We start from the raw sequence: 20,000 nt of genomic DNA, 5'->3' as shown, positions 1-20,000 counted from the left end.
ACACAGAAAACTGACGTTTAATAACGGATGAATGCTCAGTGTGAAAGCAGCCTAACCTCTTAATGATTCAAACAATTTTGTTTTTGTCATCTTCAACATTTGAAAGCAATACAATTTTTTCCACAAAAGAGTTAAGCAAACAACATACTCAGTTAAGTTTAATGGGGTATCTCTGTCTTTTTGTCATGGTGGCCAACATTGTGCCAAAATAGCAGTGGGTGTTGCACTATTTTGTCCAGCATTTTCAATCTTCAATGCAGCCACTAAGTGACCAACACCTGATGACTTGATCACTTAATACATTGCAAAAGTACCTTGAGAGATTTCTCCCTCTCTCAAGCCATAAGAAGCTGTGCCAGCTAAGAGATTAAACAGCCTGGATTAGAGTCATCTCTGACCAGACCTTTTAGAGCAGGGTGTCAGATGTATAGTACAGCCAGCACTTACTAAGCTATTGATAAACCGAGTGGGAAGAGGTTAAGATTGCAGAATATTGTGTTTGCATGTATGTTCTGCCACGGTGCAGTAATGGTGTGACACTCTGCTAAATCATCTCGTTCCATGTGAGTACACTAAAGGGGAGGTAAAAAAAAAATATAAAAAAAAAATAAACTTTTGCTGCTACTGTAAACACTGCAGACGTGCACGTAACAGAAGCAGCAAGTTGTGGACCTGACACACCAACATCACAAGACTAGAAATAATATATAAACTAAGAGAACTTCTTGTTTTAGGGATAAATCATGTGAGGAAGCATAAAAATTGGCCAGAGGACATGGAAAGTGAAAACATTTTTTTTTTAAATAAAGTGTATGAGCAATGTTTTCTTTTACAAAACGAAAAATTAGAAGAAAAACTCAGAGCTCTAATATATTAAATGTCAACTATGTTCCCTGCTGAAGCATGAGATCTAACCTTTTCCTCTTGATTCTATAAATTATGTACTGTGGTGCTTTACACATAGTAATAAGAGTGTTCAGAAAAACCTCAAACACTTATATCAAGACATTACTATACCACTTGCATTTTAAATTAAAGCTCTGTTCACACTAGCATCATGGACACATTACTGTTCACAAGGGCAGGCTGCTGTACTTTTCTACCCATTTTCTGATTGTTGATTTGCATTGCAACGGGTAAAGTGGACAAATAGAAAATTATTTAAAATGCATAAATTCACTGTACACAACATGTTTATGTTACCTCAACATCCCGTTTCAGCTTCTCCATGAAGACTTTCTTTTGTTCCTCATCAACATATACTTTCTGGCTCATGTTTAGAAAATCAATGTCCTTCAATGTCGGAAGTTCCTTTATCTTGAGAGAAAAAATAAATTAAAATAAAATTATATATATTAATCATCATAATAATAATGTTTGGTTAATGAGAAAGAATACAGTAGTTTGGAGCCTGGTGTATTCCTGAGGACAGTGCTCCCCTCATACACTGCACTGTCAGTCCTAGGTTGAAAGGGGAAGGTGGGGGTCCTGCTCCACCCAACCATAAGCCAAAAAGCACAAAATTATCTTTTTTCTGACTGTATATATAATCTGCTGCTGTCCTTACATAAGGCAGATCTTGAAGCTTGGGCACACCATTTGTGATTAGTTAAAAAATTTAAAACAAATCCACATTTGAGCAACACTGTAAATTTTGCAGTTGCTTACTATATATAGTCAACCTGAGAAATGTTCTTCATAATTTTTCATAAATGTCTTTGCTCTCTCATGCTGACGATTGAGTGCATAAGGATTTAATGAAGCTAGCCACATCCAGCAGAACTGGACTGGGAGGATTTCTGTACCAGTATGCAAGAAGAAAGCAAACCTTCCATTGCAATCTCATTGTAACAGTACCATATATTTCTTATGGCTGTGTACAGTGGTGAAGAGCTTGATACCATCATAATTATTGATATATATCTTTGTGCATATCTTACAGCCAGGTTGTGTGTTTGCTTCCTAAGAAGTGTCAGATGGCTTATTAAAAAGGCACAGTGTTTAAGGCTAAATTAAGGATGCATTTGTCCTTGACAGTGTTCCCCCTGCTGATATTAAATACTCTGAAATAATATAAATAATAATATAAATAATCATAATAATAAATAATAATAATAAATAATATATCTCTCTCTCTATCATATATATCTACACACACACACACACACACACACGCACACCCCCCCCCCCCCCCCCCCCCCCCCTCTAGTCACAAGCCTCTCACCAACCAAGCCAGAACACCCTGCTCTGTACTGACAAGGGGCAAACACCCTGAAACAGCTGTCTGCAGATGGGTCCTCTTCCCTTCTGGGGAGAATTCTGGCTTGGTATGAAACCCAATCAGTTTTTGAGACTCCGTAACTGGAGCCAGAGCTGATCTTAGGGCACGCTACCTGAGAAGGTGGTGTTATGAGCTGCTTTGCATAGTCCCTTACCCAGAAGCCCGCGGAGTGCTAATGGCCTTTTTGAATCTCCGTCCACCGGAAGCGGTGTCCCTCCCTGAGAGAGGGAAATACTTAATTCTTTTACATACATATATATATTTATATACATTATTAAAGGAATAATGTAGTGTATTTCATTATTTGTTATTTTAGCTGTAATACTTTGTTTTCTTTATGGTCTTAATTACGTTATTGTCGTTTATTAAATGTTCTTAGTTAAATGCTGTTTGTTTGTGATTACTGTGATACAATACAGAGCGATCCTTAAAGCGTACCCATCAGATTCAACAAATTTTTTTTTAAACATATCACTCAGCACCTAATCCTGACCATGTACATCTAATTTTTGTGTCTAGCACCTTTATTTTATTTTTTTATTACACTTTTAATTTAGCTCACTAGTCTGAATTCCTCTCAAAGGGAGGGGGTGTGGCCTCACTGTGCAGGTCTCCGCCTCCTCCCTCAGTATACTGTCTGCTCACATCTCCCCTTGCATTAGTAAAACTACAACTCCCAGCTAGTCCTCACTGACAGTAGCAGGACACAAGCTGACAGTGGGAGGATTTGTCCTCCAGCTATGAGCCCTGCGCTCACAGCTGTCAATCAAGGAAGTGGGTCCATGACACATGGACACAGCAGGACTAGTATGTGTCCAAGCAGGCGGGGGGGGGGGGGGGGGGCAGTTGTTTGACTGGCTTTTTCTGTATGAAATACTGAAAATGTTCTAATGAAAGCAATTACAAAAACTTTTGATATGTTGTAAAGCATGTATAACCAATAGGTTTTGAATCTGACAGTGCCCATTTAAAGGGGTACTCCAGCACTTAGACATCTTTTCCCCTATCCTAAGGATAAGATGCCTGATCGCGGGGGTCCCACCGCTGAGGACCCCCATGATCTTGCACGCCGCACCCCATTTATAATCAGTCCCCGGAGCGTGTTCACTCCAGGTCTGATTAGTGTCGATCATGGGGCCGGAGCATTGTGATGTCAAGGTTCTGCCCCCCTCAATGCAAGCCTATGGGAGGGGGCATAACAGCTGTCCTTTGGATAGGGGATAAGACGTCTAAGCGCCGGAGTACCCCTTTAAAGAACCTTCAGGGGTGATTTTAAAGTTTAGACACTTTCTGTTGTGGGAATTTGAAGAGGTTATCCACCACAGGAAGAAATGCTAAAGGTGATGTTGTGTGCACTCTCACAATTTGATTCCCAACAGCCTCAGGGCCAAATTCGTGGTCTGTGTCTCCCCAGCAAACAGTATCTCCTCCAATGGGAATGCACTTTGCTTCCGCATTAGCAGTGTGGCACAGGCTGCTTATGCCTACAAGCCCCAGGATTTATTAGTGTATAATATTGTAAAGTCTGATATTTGTACCTTCAAATTGTAAAGTGCTGCAGAACTTGTCAGCACTATTATTATTGCTTCCCCTGAACTCTGTGGCCGTCTTTGCCACACTGCTAAGTCGCCTCCCTAGAGATGGGAATTCAAATACTGAGTATGCAAAAAATAAATTGTAATATGCCTTATTGTCTCTATCCCCTTAAAGACACAGCTTTTTTGCCCTTTAGGACAAAGCCAATTTTATTTGAGTTTTCGTTTTTTCCCTCCTCGCCTTCTAAAAATCATAACTCTTATATTTCCAACCACAGACCCTTATGATGGCTTGTTTTTTTGCCTGCCCAATTATATTTTGTAATGACACTACGTAATACTACATAATTTGTAATACTTTGTAATGACACTACATAATACTGTAATACTACGTAATTTGTAATACTTTGTAATGACACTACGGCAAACCCCAAAAGTTTTAAATTTATTTGTGTGAGGAAATTGAAAGACATACATGAAAGACAACTCACTGCTTCCAATACAGATACCTTTAAATCAGAACATAAATGTGGATCTAAATATTTAGTGGTGGACATTAACTTAAAAAGGACACTATGTACTTGAGTGAATGGAGCAGGGATTGGCACACACACTAGAATATTAATACAACTCATTGTATACTGTAAATCAATAATTTATCCAAGCTGTGTCCTACCACATAAAATGCTGCTTAAGAAAAAAATATTTCTGGATTTTTTGCAATGTTACATTTATAGCAGTGTTGCCTCAGCTTTGCTGACATCCAAATAAAGCATTTATGTCACTGATGTCAAGCAGCAGACAAAGAAGAACACTGGCTGACATTTATCATTGTCTTTAGACTGTGTGTGTCTAAAAAAAAAAAATACTAAAAAAAGTAATCTATTCTCCAGGGATAAATCTGATAAAGCGCATACAATAAAATATATAACTAGAATATTTACTTTTATATAATTTAATGTAACTAGATGAGTAACCCATGCATTTAAGAGCAAACTCTCACATCCAGTAGCAAAATGTCCTATACACTGGGCTAGGACTCTTAACCCCCCCCTTGACCATAAGCAGTGACATCACACCCAGGAAACATCAGTGACGACACAGGTCACAATGCACTAACACAACACATGGGGCATTTTTCCCCCCCAGACAAGTAATTTAGAAGTTCAATGGGGCTACAAAGGAGGGATGAACTAGAAAACCTCTCGAAGACTGTCCTATCATCCATAACAGGCTGACCCTTCTTGTTTTCAATTCATTCAAAGGCAGGACTAAAATGAGAATCAGAGTGCATCATCCTAGAGACAACTAGAGATGGAAAAAGCTCAGCACATGCTTGCAAATATCTCTAAGCATGCCCACAACACTCTCCTAAGAAAGCCAATAGGTAGACTTAGTAAATATATCATTAAATTATCCCTAGGGCAGTATCACACAGGAGTAATACAGCCACATATGCAGCAAAGCCAAGTGTTCCCTAGAAACCCCTAAATCTAGTCATGGATACAGAAAGATCAACAAGATTATTATATTTATACATAGCTATGATATTTAAGGCTTAGACAAAAAAAAAAAAAAAAAAAAAAATGTTTACATTCTATAGTTCTATACATTTTCTGGTTGCCTTGGCTTCTTCTTGATGCCTTGGTGTTGGTGAGGGGGTTTGGAGTGTCAGGGTATGAGTGGTGAGTGAGTGTGGGTGTTTATTGTCTATGTTGGGCCTCTTTCCCTGACTTTGCCTGCTATATCATTCACTGAGGAGCCAGGAGAGGATGTCATTCATCTGATTCATGACCACATAGCCCGCAAGACCCACCGTGTGACCTGGCCTGCCAAAGCGCAGCCAGGTAAGGAAAAAAAAAAAAAAAACACACTATAAAAAGCAGGGGAAAAGGGGGAATGATGAAGGGGGGGGGGGGGGGGAGGTAAGGAAAATTAAAAGCACAGCAGGAAGAAGCCGCCGCTGGTCACTGATTCAAAGTGTCCGCGGCCGGGCTGCTAATACTTCACAAGCAGCCGCTACTGCAGAAGATTTATCGGCATGTAACACGCAGGCAGGGGTGCGTGTCATACACCGATAAATACAGGTATTTACACTTGTTTTTACCTGCTCTGGCTGCCCCCGCCAGTCGGAGCAGATAATCGCATGTTTTCCCGGGGGGGATGTGATTCGATTGCTTTTGCGATATATCGTGCAGCCCTAGTTCTTATGTTTCTCTTTTCTTTCAAAATGCTAAATAAATACATATATACACACACACATTTGAAGGAAGGAATACATAAGGAAACAAAACTGATACAGTAACACTAAAGGGGAAACTTACCTTTTCTTTATCACTAGCCTCGCGAGACACCAAAGATCCCTATAAAACATAAAATATATAATTAGATAATAGAAAAACACTAAACTGACCTCCAGTAACAGACTATTATAGTGTAAAGGCCTGCAGGATGCATTCATTGGCTGTGATCCGTGCTGCAGGCTGCGGGGGGGGGTGTTAGGGTAAAGTGCAGGAGCTGTCCCTTAGCACTGAGGTACTCCCGTCACGTCAACAGACTGTTCCATGATGGGAGTAGTAGCCCCCAGCTGTGGTGATTGCAGGAGTGATTGTACTACTACTCCCACCATGGAACAGTGTCTGTTCCACATTGTGAGTAGCAGTACAGGGGCTGAGGGACCAATAGCAGCCGGTCTCACTTCTGATACCCGCTGTGATCCTGACTTAAGCCTGTGAAGCGAGAGGCATCCTGCTCTGCTCCCCAGTCAGACTGTGATATGGGGAATATAAAAACTCTGCACTGTAGCTTCATATTCCCCGCCGGGAGCCCTGATTGACACTCTTTCCAAATGTGAGTAGTAGTAGTAGTAGAAGCGCTCCCACAGAGTCACCACAGGCAGGGGTACTACTACTCCCATCATGGAAGTCTGTCCATGATGGGAGTAGTAGTACTGCAGCTCTGAGTGGCAGCTGCGGGAAGCTGTGGAATGGCTTTTGGACCTCTTTAACCCCTTAAGGACCAAAGCCCATTTTGACCTTAAGAACCAGGCCAATTTTATTTTTGCATTTTCGTTTTTCCTCCTCGCCTTCTAAAATCCATAACTTTTTTATATTTCCATCTACAGACCCATATAAGTGCTTGTTTTTTTGTGTGACCAATTGTACTTTGTAATGAACCCTCTCATTTTACCAAAAAATACGGCAAACCCAAATATTTTTTTGGGGAGCAAATTTAAATGAAAACCCCCAATTTTGCACATTTTGGAGGGTTTCATTTGCACACTGTACACTTTACGGTAAAAATGACGTGTTCTTTATTCTGTGGGTCAATACATGTAAAATGATACACATGGCTAGATACTTTTATATTTTTGTACCGGTTAAAAAAACAACCTCAAATCTTTTGGTACAAAATCAGTAATATAAAATCGCCCTATAACTTTTTAATTTTTCCACATATGGGGTGGTATTAGGGCTCCTTTTTTGTGCTGTCATCTGTACTTTTTATTGATACCACATTTGCATATATAAAATTTAGATCACTTTTTATAAATTTTTTGCGAATAAAATGTGACAAAAAAAAGCAGCATTTTTGGACTTTTTTTTTACGTTTATGCCGCTCCCCGTATTGGATCTTTAACTTAATATTTTTATAGCTCGAACATTTACATACATGGCGATACCAAATGTTTATAAAAAAAAAAAAAATGTATTACGCTTTTTGGGGGTACAAATGGGGAAAAGGGACAATTTTCGTTTTTATTCGGGGAGGGGATTTTTCACTTTTTCTTCACTTTTTATTTTTACATTTTTTTATTTTATATTTTTTTTTATTTTTAACACTTTATGTCCATAGGTGACTATCAATAGCAATCAGTTGATTGCTAATACTATAGAACATAGCACTGATCAGTATTATCGGCTATCTCCTGCTTTGGCCTGCTCGATCTCAGACCAGAGCAGAAGACGCCTGGAGATGGCCGGAGGCAGGGCAGGGGACCTCCGGCTGCCATTACAGATGATCGGATCCCCGCGGCAGCACTGCGGTTGATCCGATCATCTATTTTAACATGCGCATTGCCACAGATGCTGTGATCTGTATTGAGGGGTTAATCTGAGGGGTTAATGGCAGCCATCCGCCCGATCGCGGATGTCCGCCATTACCAGCGGGTCCCCAGCTGCTGATAGCAGCCGGAACCTGCCATGTATGATGAGAGCAGCGCTCCGATGCTCGTGGTAGTATACAGGAAGTAAATGTATGTCCTGGTGTGCTAAGTACCACCGCACTAGGACGTACATTTATGGCCATGGTCGTTAAAGGGTTAAAAACTGTATACAGTTTTTATAACATACAATTTTGCATAAGGAAAAAAAACGCAGAGCAAAAATTTGATTTGAATGTAGCCTTACAATTGGAGCATGAAATGTCAAACATGCAGCTAATTTTTTTTTTTTTTGCAACTTTTTGCAGTCTGCAAAAATCTGCTAACAACTGTGGAAAAGTCAATTTATTTTTTATTTTTCAGTGGTAAATTTATTAAGTGCGAATGTTGCATAAAAAGTCACAAATCCCTCAAAACCACAGCAAATCTACCAGCCCAGACCTGGATTACAAAACTTTTTGGACAGAACATTTAAAAAAAGTCGCACATGTGTCACACGGGTCGCAGAGTAGGATCCTTGCAAAGGGATGTACTGAAGTAAAAAAAACTGCATCATATTTATCCCATGCCCTGCATCATTTTATACATTTGGTGCAGGTACACATTTCCACCACCACCACAAATTAAAAAAGCTGTATTAAATAAAAAAAAATTATAATTTCACCAGCACCAACCTTAATACATTCCCCTTAGGTCAATTTGTACCTTTAAGGGCTACTCCAGAATTTTTTTATTTTTTTTTTATCAACTGGTGCCAGAAAGTAAAACAGATTTGTAAATTACTTATATTAAAAAAGCTTAATGCTTCCAGTACTTCTCAGCTGCTGTATGCTCCACAGGAAGTTGTATAGTTATTTTCTGTCTGACCACAATGCTCTCTGCTGACATCTCTGTCCATGTCAGGAACTGTCCAGAGCAGGAGAGGTTTGCTGTGGGGATTTGCTCATACTTTGGACAGTTCCTGACATGGACAGAGGTGTCAGCAGAGAGTACTGTGGTTAGACAGAAACTAACTATACAACTTCCTGTGGAGCATACAGCAGCTGATAAGTACTGGAAGGCTTACAATTTTTTTTTTAATAGAAGTAAATTATAAATCTATTTACATTTCTGGAGCCAGTTCATATAAAATAAAATTGTTTTCCACCAGAGTACTCATTTAAGTACTTATTTCAACATGCTTCTGAAAGGTCATAGTGATATGTCAGAATTTTGTATTGGCAGGATTCCAGTGGCTGCTATCCCCACCAATTTCTAAAATAAAGGTGAAATGGTGCTTGGCTGCACATGCAATGCCCCCTCATCTTCACTCTCTGCACATCTCAGAAATGTAAGTGAAATGTATACGAAATTGGAAGAAATCTCATAGGCCTGCAGTATAAATCAGTATACAACACGTGCACAGTCTGTGCTTCTGCCCCCTTAATTATTTTTGCCATTTAAGAGTTTTCATGTGGATGATGCCACAAGGGTAGTACACCTGAATAAAGGATTTTCTGCCATTTTTTCTCTGCAGAGCCTCTTAACCCCTTAAAAAGGGGTGCTCCACTGGAATTTATTTATTTATTTATTTTTTAAGTCAACTGGTGCCAGAAAGTTAAACAGATTTGCAAATTATTTCTATGTAAAAATCTAAATTCTGCCAGTACTTAGCTGCATGCTCCACAGGAAGTTCTTTTCTTTTATAATTTCCTTTCTGTCTGACCACAGTGCTCTCTGCTGACACCTCTGTCCATTTTAGGAACTGTCCAAAGTAGAAGCAAATTCCAATAGCAAACCTATCCTGCTCTGGACAGTTCCTGACATGGACAGAGGTGTCAGCAGAGAGCACTGTGGTCAGATAAAAGGAAATTCAAAAAGAAAAGAGCTTTCTGCGGATCATACAGCAGCTGATAAGTACTGGAAAGATTTTTTAATAGAAGTAATTTACAAATCTGTTCAAACTTTCTGGCACTAGTTGATAAAAAATAATAAAAAATAGGTTTCCAGTGGAGTACCCCTTTAAAAAGAGTACCTGTCATGATGTAAATTTTTATAAATCCTCCTCCCCCACCTTTTTTTTTTTGGTAAGGCAATCCAATTAGTACAGGTGCATCATGGAGCCTTAAAAAGGTATAACATATCTCTGTATTAAACATCTCGTCCCACGGTCTTTGTAAACCAATTAACAAGATATTTCCCATATTAGAACTTTAACGGCTTATTCATATGTGTTAAGTAATTATTTTAAATCATCAAGTGACACTAAACCTTGGAGCCTCTCATCAGAATGTAACAGAATGTAGGTCACCAGGTACAGGTAAGTGCTCTGAAGATAACCAACAGTCAGCAACAAGACACGCTAAACAAAAAAGCTACAAGCAGAATTATTTAAAAGCAATAAAAGCCAAGCTCACCTTAAGATCGTATTTCCTGTGAACTGTAAGGCGATGGCTGAACATATTTCTCATTACCAGCATATAGAAGTCTTCATTGTCTACACTTAAACGATGCATCCCCAAAAACTGAGGCAGAAGTGTGCTACCATGACATTTCACAATATGCTAGTAGAAAAAAAAAACAAAAACAAAAAAACATAAAACCATTAAGCCTTAAGCTTTTGTTTGTGTAGTATGTGCGCCATAAAGAGATGTGGGTCTATGGTAACATCCAGCAGAAATTTGCCCAAAGCTTTACACTGCCTCTGGTGTTTTACCCTCCATCCATACAGTATCCTGGTGCTGTTCGCCAGGTGACACACTATTTTTGTTTTCTATATGATTTAAAATAAAAATAGATATGTCAGACCAGGCCACCTTTTTACCGTATATACTCGAATACTGTATAAGCCGAGGCCCCTAATTTCACCCCAAAAACCCAGGAAAAGTTATTGACTCGACTATAGGCCTAGGGTGGGAAATACATCACTCCCCCCCCCCGGGTCATCATCCAGACCCCCGTCGACATCACCGCCTGTCAATCCCCTCAGTGGTCTTCAACCTGCAGACCTCCAATTGTTGCAAAACTACAACTTCCAGCATGCCCGGACAGCCAACAACTAACCCTCCCCACGGGACGGTCCCTGGAGCATAGATGGCCCGGACCAGCTCACCCTTCCTTCCCATCGAGGGGAGGTGAGTAGAAAACTAAAGGGGGGGGGGGGGGGGGAGAGAAGAGATCCGGGCATGCTGGGAGTTGTTTTGCAACATCTGGTGGTCCGCAGGTTGAAGACCACTGATGAAGGGATTGACAGGCAGAGAGTTCACTCGAGTATAAGCCGAGGGGGGCGTTTTCAGCACGAAAAATCGTGCTGAAAAACTGGGCTTATACTCGAGTATATTCGGTATATTGCCTCATGGTTCATTTCTTTGAGCACATGCCCAAGGTCAGTACTTTTGGTGATGGATAGGGTTCAAAATAGGCCTTCTAACTGTGGCTATTGGTCTGTGGCTATGCAGTTCCATATTTAGAGAGCTGTAATGCACTGTGTACTTAGACCCATCATAGCCAGCCAGCAATAACTTTTTTTTTAGCAATTTTTGCTACAGTAGGTCTTTTGTAGGACTGGACCAGACAGGCATCTTGGAGACCTTGCCATCCTTCAGCCCATTCTCAGTTCACAGACTGTTACACATTAAACCTCTTTTGGTAGTCACATAACTTTGCTTACCAGGAACACTCCACAAGACTGAACAATTTAAAAAATACTAACCCTACAATTCTATGCAGCCATCAGAGTAGCGATTTCCAACTAGGGTTCTGCGATACTGTAGTGACCTGAGAACCCTTAAAAGTTGCTGTGGCTGCCCCACAGTTAAGATAAAGCGTCCTGCTAGGATAGAGCCTGTGATTGTCTTGGTGACATAAGCCTTGGTAGGATGGCGCTTGTTTACTGCTACTTAAGCAGATACATGTACATGAGAAGAATACTGCTCCAGTAAAGGGGTCTCATGACTTAAAATTATTACTGCTCAAGTGTATACAAGATTCCATAAAGTGATGACTGCTTTGAAGGGGATATAAGGTATATGTAAGGAGCCCAAAATGGATTACTATTGGGGCAGATTAATGCATTTTCCACAATGGAATTCCGCTCAGGAAATATGTAGTGAGAATGGGACATAAGAAACACAAAGGCTGCATTTAACACCAATATGTCAACATAATAAAGCCTCACGTTTAAAGTTTTACTTACTTGGTGGTAGTCAGATAGGATACTGTGCATGTTTGCCACATCTTCACTGGAGATTTCCTTAACGGCTAGAGTTTTGTCATAAGACAGAAGAAATCGTCCATCATGAGCTTCTTTTTCAGTGTATGGAGAACTACGCGTCAGGGAGAACTAAAATAGGAGTTAGAAATCAGCTGCAAAGTACATGTTCTAATATATGAAAGAAAAGGGTGAGGCAAACTATCATAAAAAGGCCATTCTAAAGTCACTTTTACCTGTGCACAGGTAGATCATACTGGTATGGCAGCATACAGCATCAATCATACAAGGTCAGTAAATGTTGTATACATTTTGTCCAAGTTTCGTAACAGCTTTCATTTGTTCAGCAGAAAGAAAAAGGATCTACATACTGCAAGATCTAAAACCTAAAGTCAGGAGAATCCTGGATAACAGAAAACCATCCAGAGAATAATACACACACACTTTCTGATCAGTGTCTCATCGCTGGCACTTCCACTGGACCTTGAAACGGACCATGGCACTAGTTCACGGTGCATTTACAGTCTAAGCCAGGAGTCAGATATGGTTGGAAAATAGACCATATTTGGGTCCATGTACAGATAAGTCAGCAAATGGTTTTGAGGCCAATAAGTCATGTGAACGCCCCCTCAGCTGTAGTTCTTTCCCAGCACAGTAGTACTCCTGCCAACCTGCTGTAAGTATATCTTTCTGGGATCCTGTAATCAGCATACTTCTTGGGCACTGCAGCATAGGTCCATTCCACTAGTTGGAGCAGTTAAAGTGCAGGAAGGATTATCCTTGCTGTATGTCATAACCGTGCCAGAAGGGCATACCTCTTAAATAGATCATGTGACTGACTTTTGGGACATTAAACCACTAGAATAATATCTTTAGTTAGCTTAGGTATAGTACCCCAAATGAGGCCTCCACAGATAAACTAATCTTTTTTGTATCATTTATCTAAACAAAGGAGAGTCCCATACCTGCATTCTGTGGCTTCTGACGCATGTGCTTTGTACCAATGTAAGCCAAGGAGAGTACACAATGCTTTACTAAGCATGCAAGATAAATATTACTATGACTTTTACACAGTGATTTAATCATGAGCTCTCTCTTGTACACCTCAGGTGTACATGTACTACACGACACAAACGGTAATAAGGGAGAGCAGTCACTTGTACACAGTTCACACTTTTTTAAAAAAATCTCTGGCCATTATTTTAATAAACAATCCATTAAGCTACATCAGATAAGAAATACTGGCCCACATTTACATGCGATAAAAAGGGAGTACCTTTTATCAGATAATTGAAAAGATGACAAATCTCAAGCTTTCATACCACCTAGAGGTCTTTATCAGGCATGGTTTAATATACACAAAGGACGTAGGAATAGGGTGATTTATAAGACTAATGATGTCAATGAGAAGCTTCTGTGCTGTTCATTCAGCTGATTCTTTTACCACAGAGATCAGAACAGTCGCACAGAGCTAGGATCATGGCCGATTTCATGAGCACCAACAAGACATCACAGGGAGTACAGACTTACCCTTAGTATCGGGAGTTTACCGTTTTCTCTATGATAGACCACTGATTTTCCACAATTTGTGTTTTTACATTATGTGGTCATGTAGCATAGCTGGGCATACAGAAATACAGAGGACCTCAGATTCTAAACAAGTATATAAAACTTAACTAACCAATGGTAACATTAAATAGGGCAAGGAGATTAGGTTACTGTAAAATACAATAGTCAAACAAAGATTAAAACGAGAGGAATAGTCATATCCTGAATAATACAGATGCAACAAACACTATTTGACTGCATATGGCTTAACATTATAGGATAAAAATGAAATGGATTAGTTTGGCGATAAAGCATGCCTTCCTAAAAGACATCTTTTTCTACTGCTGCTCTCACATTGGAGCCTTCAGAAATTCATAGACATTTCATTATACAGTGATAAGCAGATTTGGTTTTTTAAGAGGATTTTATGGATTATTTTCCAAAAAGTAAGAGACTTGTGAATATAAACTACTTGGCATGTAACGTCAGGGATGTTTAAAGCTCAATTAGAAGATAAACCTGCATAAGAACTTCAGTGATTACAAGCCGTGAACTCTGCAGTTACTCTTTAAAGAATTACAGTGTTTTAACCACTGTGGGGTCCTCAAAAATTATTTTACCAATATGCATCCTAGGTTTGCAAAGGCAATGTTTTTTTTTCTTCTCAAATATAGCCATTTGTGAGCCTCAATTTATTATTATTAATAATAATAATAATAATAATAATAATAATAATAATAATAAATAATGGGGAGATTTATCAAAACCTGTGCAGAGGAAGAGTGGTGCAGTTGCCCATAGCAACCAATCAGATCGCTTATTTCATTTTTCACAGGGCTCTTTAAAAATAAAAGAAAATCTGATTGGCTGCTAAGGGCAACTGCACCACTCTTCCTCTGCACAGGTTTTGATAAATCTCCCCCCATAATTATTACTAAAATAAGCTGTAAAGTTTGGCACAATTCTAGAGGCACAATTAATATATTGGGAAACACAAGGAGTCCTATAAGAGTAATAAGTGGTTTTGGAGTAAAGTTTCTTTCCTGATGTATGAGATTACTGTACACTACATGGCATTACAAAAAGCTAGCTCTTCACAGGATAGAAGTTAACTATCCTAGGCTGCTTTCACGCTATGAGGTTCTCCCGTTAATACACGTACGTTTGAAACATTACTTTCAATAGTTTTTTATTGAAGAGTTTTAACAAGAAAACACCACAAACATTGGACTGGCACGTCCATGGGATGAACAATGAAATATTGAAGCAACTGAGCTTATTCAAAAAACAAAAGGAAAGGAAACTTACGTCAACATCAATAGAAGTCCACCCAGTTAGTACTTTGAAGCAATAAAATTCTATGTCAAATGGGTAGTATGTCTCATCTTATGATTTATATTTCAGATAATGAGTCAGTGAGCTAGTGAACGAAGTCTGAGTGAATCTCAAACAAACAAGAAGGGTGTGCATATAAAATTAAGTACGTTATCTACGGTTTGTTCCAAAGGGATTCGGAACAGCCAGAAAGACCATTTGTCAGGAGTGATTCACAAGGATATACACCGGGGGGAATCAATCCAAAATTGCCATTTCTTAAGAAAAGTAAGAGTAGTTGCCTGAACCTGCAGCCATTATCCTTTCGAATGCACACGTGTTATACATTTTTTGTACCACTTGTGAGATCTGGGGGATGGAATCAGATTTCTTTAAGGTTATGCATATTATACTAAATAAAGCGCGCATGGATGGAGGTAACAGATGTAAATCAAGAAACAGAAGTACAGCTTGTGGGTACCATACAAGACTAAAAATTTCAATCAATAAGGCTATGCAATCCTTCCAGTAATTTTGTAGTAAGGGGCAGCTCCAAAGTATATGAAGCAAGGTGCATCTGGAGCCAAACTAGCGCCAACACCTATCAGAGGTGCCTCGGTATGCACAAGCTATTTTGTCTGGGGTGAAATACCAACGTAGAATAGTTTTGTATGCTGATTCAATATGGGATGCACATAAGAAATGTTTTTTAAGTTTTTTTTAAAGCAGAACCCCAATCATGTGGGTCTCGCTGTAAACCAAGATCCCTTTCCCACATTCTCATTGGATACATTTTAATAAACTTGTCTGACTGTGAGTAGCAAGAGTACGGAGTTTTTAGACCCTTAGAATCACTATTTAGGTATGTGAGAGTGAGCGGATCAAGAGAAATCTCAGATGGGCGGAGGGAGTGGAGCAAGTGAATTTTTTTTTGTAGAAACTTATAAAAATCTTCCTTGGGAATGAGATATTGGGTTGAGAGTTGCTGAAAGGATACCATGATTTGATTTTGGAACATAGTTTTAGTGTCTAGTAGACCCGCCAATATCAGGGAGGTGAGGGAGAGATTAGGAATTAAAGCATGTACAAGGGAGAGGGGGATATTCGTCGGTTCTGCCCGTCGGGGAGATTTTACCGTATCTAAATAAGTCTTCCATGTGTGAGTGATATGATTCAATATGGGATTGTCAAAAGTGGGAGGGGATAAATTCCAAAGTGGCAGGAGTAGAAGGTCCTTCGGCAAGTATGGTGAAACTAAGTGACGTTCAATCTGTGCCCAAGGGGCAGACAGGCTGTCCTGCCACCAACATTTAAGTGAGGACACTAAAGTCGCTATATAATAGACTTTAATGTTTGGAGAACCCAGGCCGCCCACTTTTCTGCTTTTAGCTAGGATATAAGAAGAGAGTCTGGCTTTTTTTTTCCAGATCAAGTAAAATGGTTAAGAATTCTTTGTGCTTTAACAAAAAAGGAGTTGGGCAGCGATATTGGTAATGAACTAAAAAAAATAAAGAAGTTTAGGGAGCATAAACATTTTAAATGCAGCGATCCTACCCACCCAGGAGGTGTTTTAGGTAAGTGTTGGCTTCTGACGTTAAGGACTGTAAGAGCAGTAAAAAAATGGTGGAGTAAAGTGCACAATGTGGGTATGCTAGTTGTACGCCTAAATATGTCAATGAAGAGGTCTTCCAGTCAAACGAGTAGGAAGCTTGAAGTGCTTGTGTTAGGGACTGAGTGAGATTGAGGGGTAGGTCTTGAGTTTTGGAATTGTTTACAGAGTAATAAGAGAGGTTTCCAAAGGTTTTGATTTCCAACATAATGGAGGGTAAAGATGCCATTACCAGTGCAGGAATAGAGCGTGATTCAATGTGATGAGGGATATGTAGTAGTTTCCTGGTATTATCCGAGGTTTGCCTACCCGGGACAAAGCCAGATTGATCTGGGTTAATTAATGAGGGGAAGAGGGGGGCCAATATGTTTGCTAAAATTTTTGAGTAGATTTTAAAATCTTGGTTTAGGAGAGAAATGGGACGGAACTTTTGGGGGGAATCCATGGACTTACCGGGTTTAGGGAGTGTGGTGATTAAGGCTTAGAGGTTCTCTTTGGGAACGGAACCTGTTTGTGCAACGTAATTACAAAAGGCCAGTAAGTGGGGTGATAGAATGTGAGAGTAGGATTTGTAATACAAAGAGATAAAGCCATCAGGCCCGGGGGCCTTGTTTTTTGGCAATGAATTGATTACAGTTTGAAGTTCTGGGAGGGTAATCTCGCTATTGAGGGAGTCCACTTGATGGGAAGACAGGACCGGTAGGTGAAGAGAAGAAAGATAGTTTTGTATTGTAGATAAGTGATTAGGGGGGGGGGGGGGGGAAGACTTCTATAAATTATATAGTTGTGAATAATACGTTGTCTTTAGGAGTGAATAATTTTGAACCAGTTGTGGGGTGTATAAGAAAGGGAATGCATGATTTTTGTTGATTTAAGTTTATGGGACAGTAATTTACCAGACTTATCTTGGGCGTAGTAAACCGCACCAAGTTTTCTGTGGGCGCTCTCATAATCATGGAGGAGGAGACAGCGTAAATCATTCCTAAGAGAGGCCACCGTCTGAGCCGTGACAGTGGAAGGGTCGTGTGCGTTTTCATCTTCCGCTAATTTTAAGATAGAGGATTTCACTTAAACGTTTATCTCTGATCTTTTTTAATGTGGCACAGTATTTTATGCATAACCCTCTGGCAACAGCTTTATGGCAGTTCCATAGCGTGACTGGGTTGGACACCGACGGGGCATTAAGCAAGAAATATTCAGATATGTCTTCCCTGAGGCGTTGAGAAAATTCCTGGTGGGATAGAAGGAAGGGACTACATCTCCACATATGTGCCTGAGGGGATGATATGTCATCTCTGATAGACAGTGTGATAGCAGAGTGGTCCGACCATTTAATTACCTCTATGGAAGTATGGTCTGATCTGGAGAGGAGTGTTCTATCCAAAAGGAACACATCAAGGCGAGAATAGGAGTTATGGACCCCTGATAAGAATGTGTACTCTCCATCTGTGGGGTGGTGTATCCGCCATATGTCATAAATCAACAGTTTGAAGCCAGGTGTCTAATGTATTGGAAGAGAGTCGGGTACTAGAAGTGGTATCCAATGAGGGGCAAGCAATCAGGTTAAAGTCCCCACAAATTATCTAAGAACCCCAAGGGGATTTGTGTAACAAGCGATGGACCGACTTAATAAATTTCATTTGGCCTACATTTGGTGCATACAGAGCTGCGATTGTGAGAGGGAGTTTATTGACAGTACATTGAAGTATTATAAATCTGCCCGCTACATCTGAAATGCAATTGTGCAAAGTGAATGCAACCGTGTTATGGACTGCAATAGAAACACTCCTAGCTTTGGAGGTATGTGTGGAATGAAAGATGTGGGGAAACGTTGGATGCTTAATTCTGTGTGTGTCCTCTGGAAGCAAATGTGTCTCCTGTATACATAGAATATCACAATGCAACAATCTAGCTTCCTTCCACAGGTATGATCTATGCGGTGGATTCAGACCATTCACATTTATGCTGGCTAGCTTAATAACCATTTATACAAGAAAAGGATAGCGAGGAAAGTTGAGAAAGTATGAAAAGGTGGTTGATCCAGGGTGCCTCCCAGCCAGCACACACCAGATCTTTGGTAAGAAGGTGAGACATGAGAACAGGATGGGACAAAGACAACAGTAAATGTCTTGAAGAGAACCGAGAAATAAAAAGAAACCTTGATAAGAATATAAATGAAACCTAAAATTGTAGAAACACATTAGACTCATCCAAGTAGAGTAACAAAAGAAGGGATGGGGGTAAAAGTCCATCCTGATACTGAGGGTCGGCCAAGCCACTGGAGCCGACCCTCGGTGTCAGTCCCGAAGAGCAGGCGCCATCCACCTAGGCGTTTCAGGGAAGCATTGCAGACATCGGAATATTCCAGTTCTGCAAAAGAGAGCGTCCATCCAGGAGTGAGCGAACCACGTGTATTTTGTCATCCTTTTTGATCAATAAGCGTGTGGGAAATCCCCACCTGTAGGCAATGTTAGCGTCTCTCAAGGCTTGAGTGATGGGTTGAAGTGCTTTCCTGGCTTGCATAGTTGCAGCTGATAGGTCGGTAAACACAGAGATCTTGTGAAACAGAACAGGTAGTCCCCTGTTTTTGCGGGTGTATTCCATAAAGCGCTCTTTGATTGTGTAAAAATGCACTCTTGCCAACACATCTCTAGGAGTGCCATCAGAGAGGTGCTTAGGGAGAGGAAGTCTGTGTGCCCTGTCCACTTCTAGTTCTGCTGGGGAGCAGTCAGGGAGTGCTGCCTTCAGCATTGAGCAGACATAGTTAGGGATGTCCGAGGGAGATACTGACTCGGGGACACAGCGGAATTTGATGTTATTGCGGCGGCTCCTGTCCTCTAGGTCTGCCACCTTCTCCCTCAGAGGGAGTGCACTTTACTCCACCAATTTAGCGTTTTCTGCGCCCCACAGCGCTTCTATATACATATGCAGCTGCCGCTCAATGAATGATTAGTATATCTGTCAGGATCTTCGGCCGAGCAGCTGCTGGATGCGCTCCTGACATTTATACTTGTCATATGTCACTGCACAAATGCGCTGCCGCTCAATGAATGAATAGTATATCTATCAAGATCATCTGGCCGGGCGGCTGCTGAATAGGTTCTGATAGGTATGGTTGTCACACATAGCGCTGCAATAGAAAGTTAGGACAAATGCGCTGGCGGGGTCACAGTATGCGCTGGCGGGGGGTATAGATATATACTTATAAATGAGCTGGGGGGGGGGGTCATATTTTTATTAATGCGCTGGCGGGGGCTAGATATATAGCGCTCTATGCCACCGCCCCCCCCCCCCCGCTCCACACACACACACCACTTTTATTATACATATGTCCCCTCACATTGTCCATTTTAAAAACCCTG

At 40.4% G+C, this 20,000-nt stretch overlaps 1 protein-coding gene across 3 annotated transcripts in view; it reads right to left on the bottom strand.

Annotated features, from left to right (window-relative positions):
• Positions 1 to 20,000, bottom strand: part of PIP4K2C (phosphatidylinositol-5-phosphate 4-kinase type 2 gamma) — a 63,988-nt gene that overhangs the window by 9,506 nt on the left and 34,482 nt on the right. For all 3 annotated transcript variants that reach the window (XM_056562569.1, XM_056562571.1, XM_056562570.1), the window contains exons 4-7: positions 12,153 to 12,299; positions 10,375 to 10,521; positions 6,141 to 6,179; positions 1,204 to 1,317 (exon numbers count right to left, since the gene is read on the bottom strand). In XM_056562569.1, the coding sequence (XP_056418544.1) occupies positions 1,204 to 1,317; positions 6,141 to 6,179; positions 10,375 to 10,521; positions 12,153 to 12,299 (447 nt within the window). The remainder of the gene's footprint in view (positions 1 to 1,203; positions 1,318 to 6,140; positions 6,180 to 10,374; positions 10,522 to 12,152; positions 12,300 to 20,000) is intronic.

Source organism: Hyla sarda, chromosome 2, assembly GCF_029499605.1.
Source record: "Hyla sarda isolate aHylSar1 chromosome 2, aHylSar1.hap1, whole genome shotgun sequence".
NCBI classification, from domain to species: domain Eukaryota; kingdom Metazoa; phylum Chordata; class Amphibia; order Anura; family Hylidae; genus Hyla; species Hyla sarda.
This window is presented reverse-complemented; position numbering and strand designations above follow the sequence as displayed.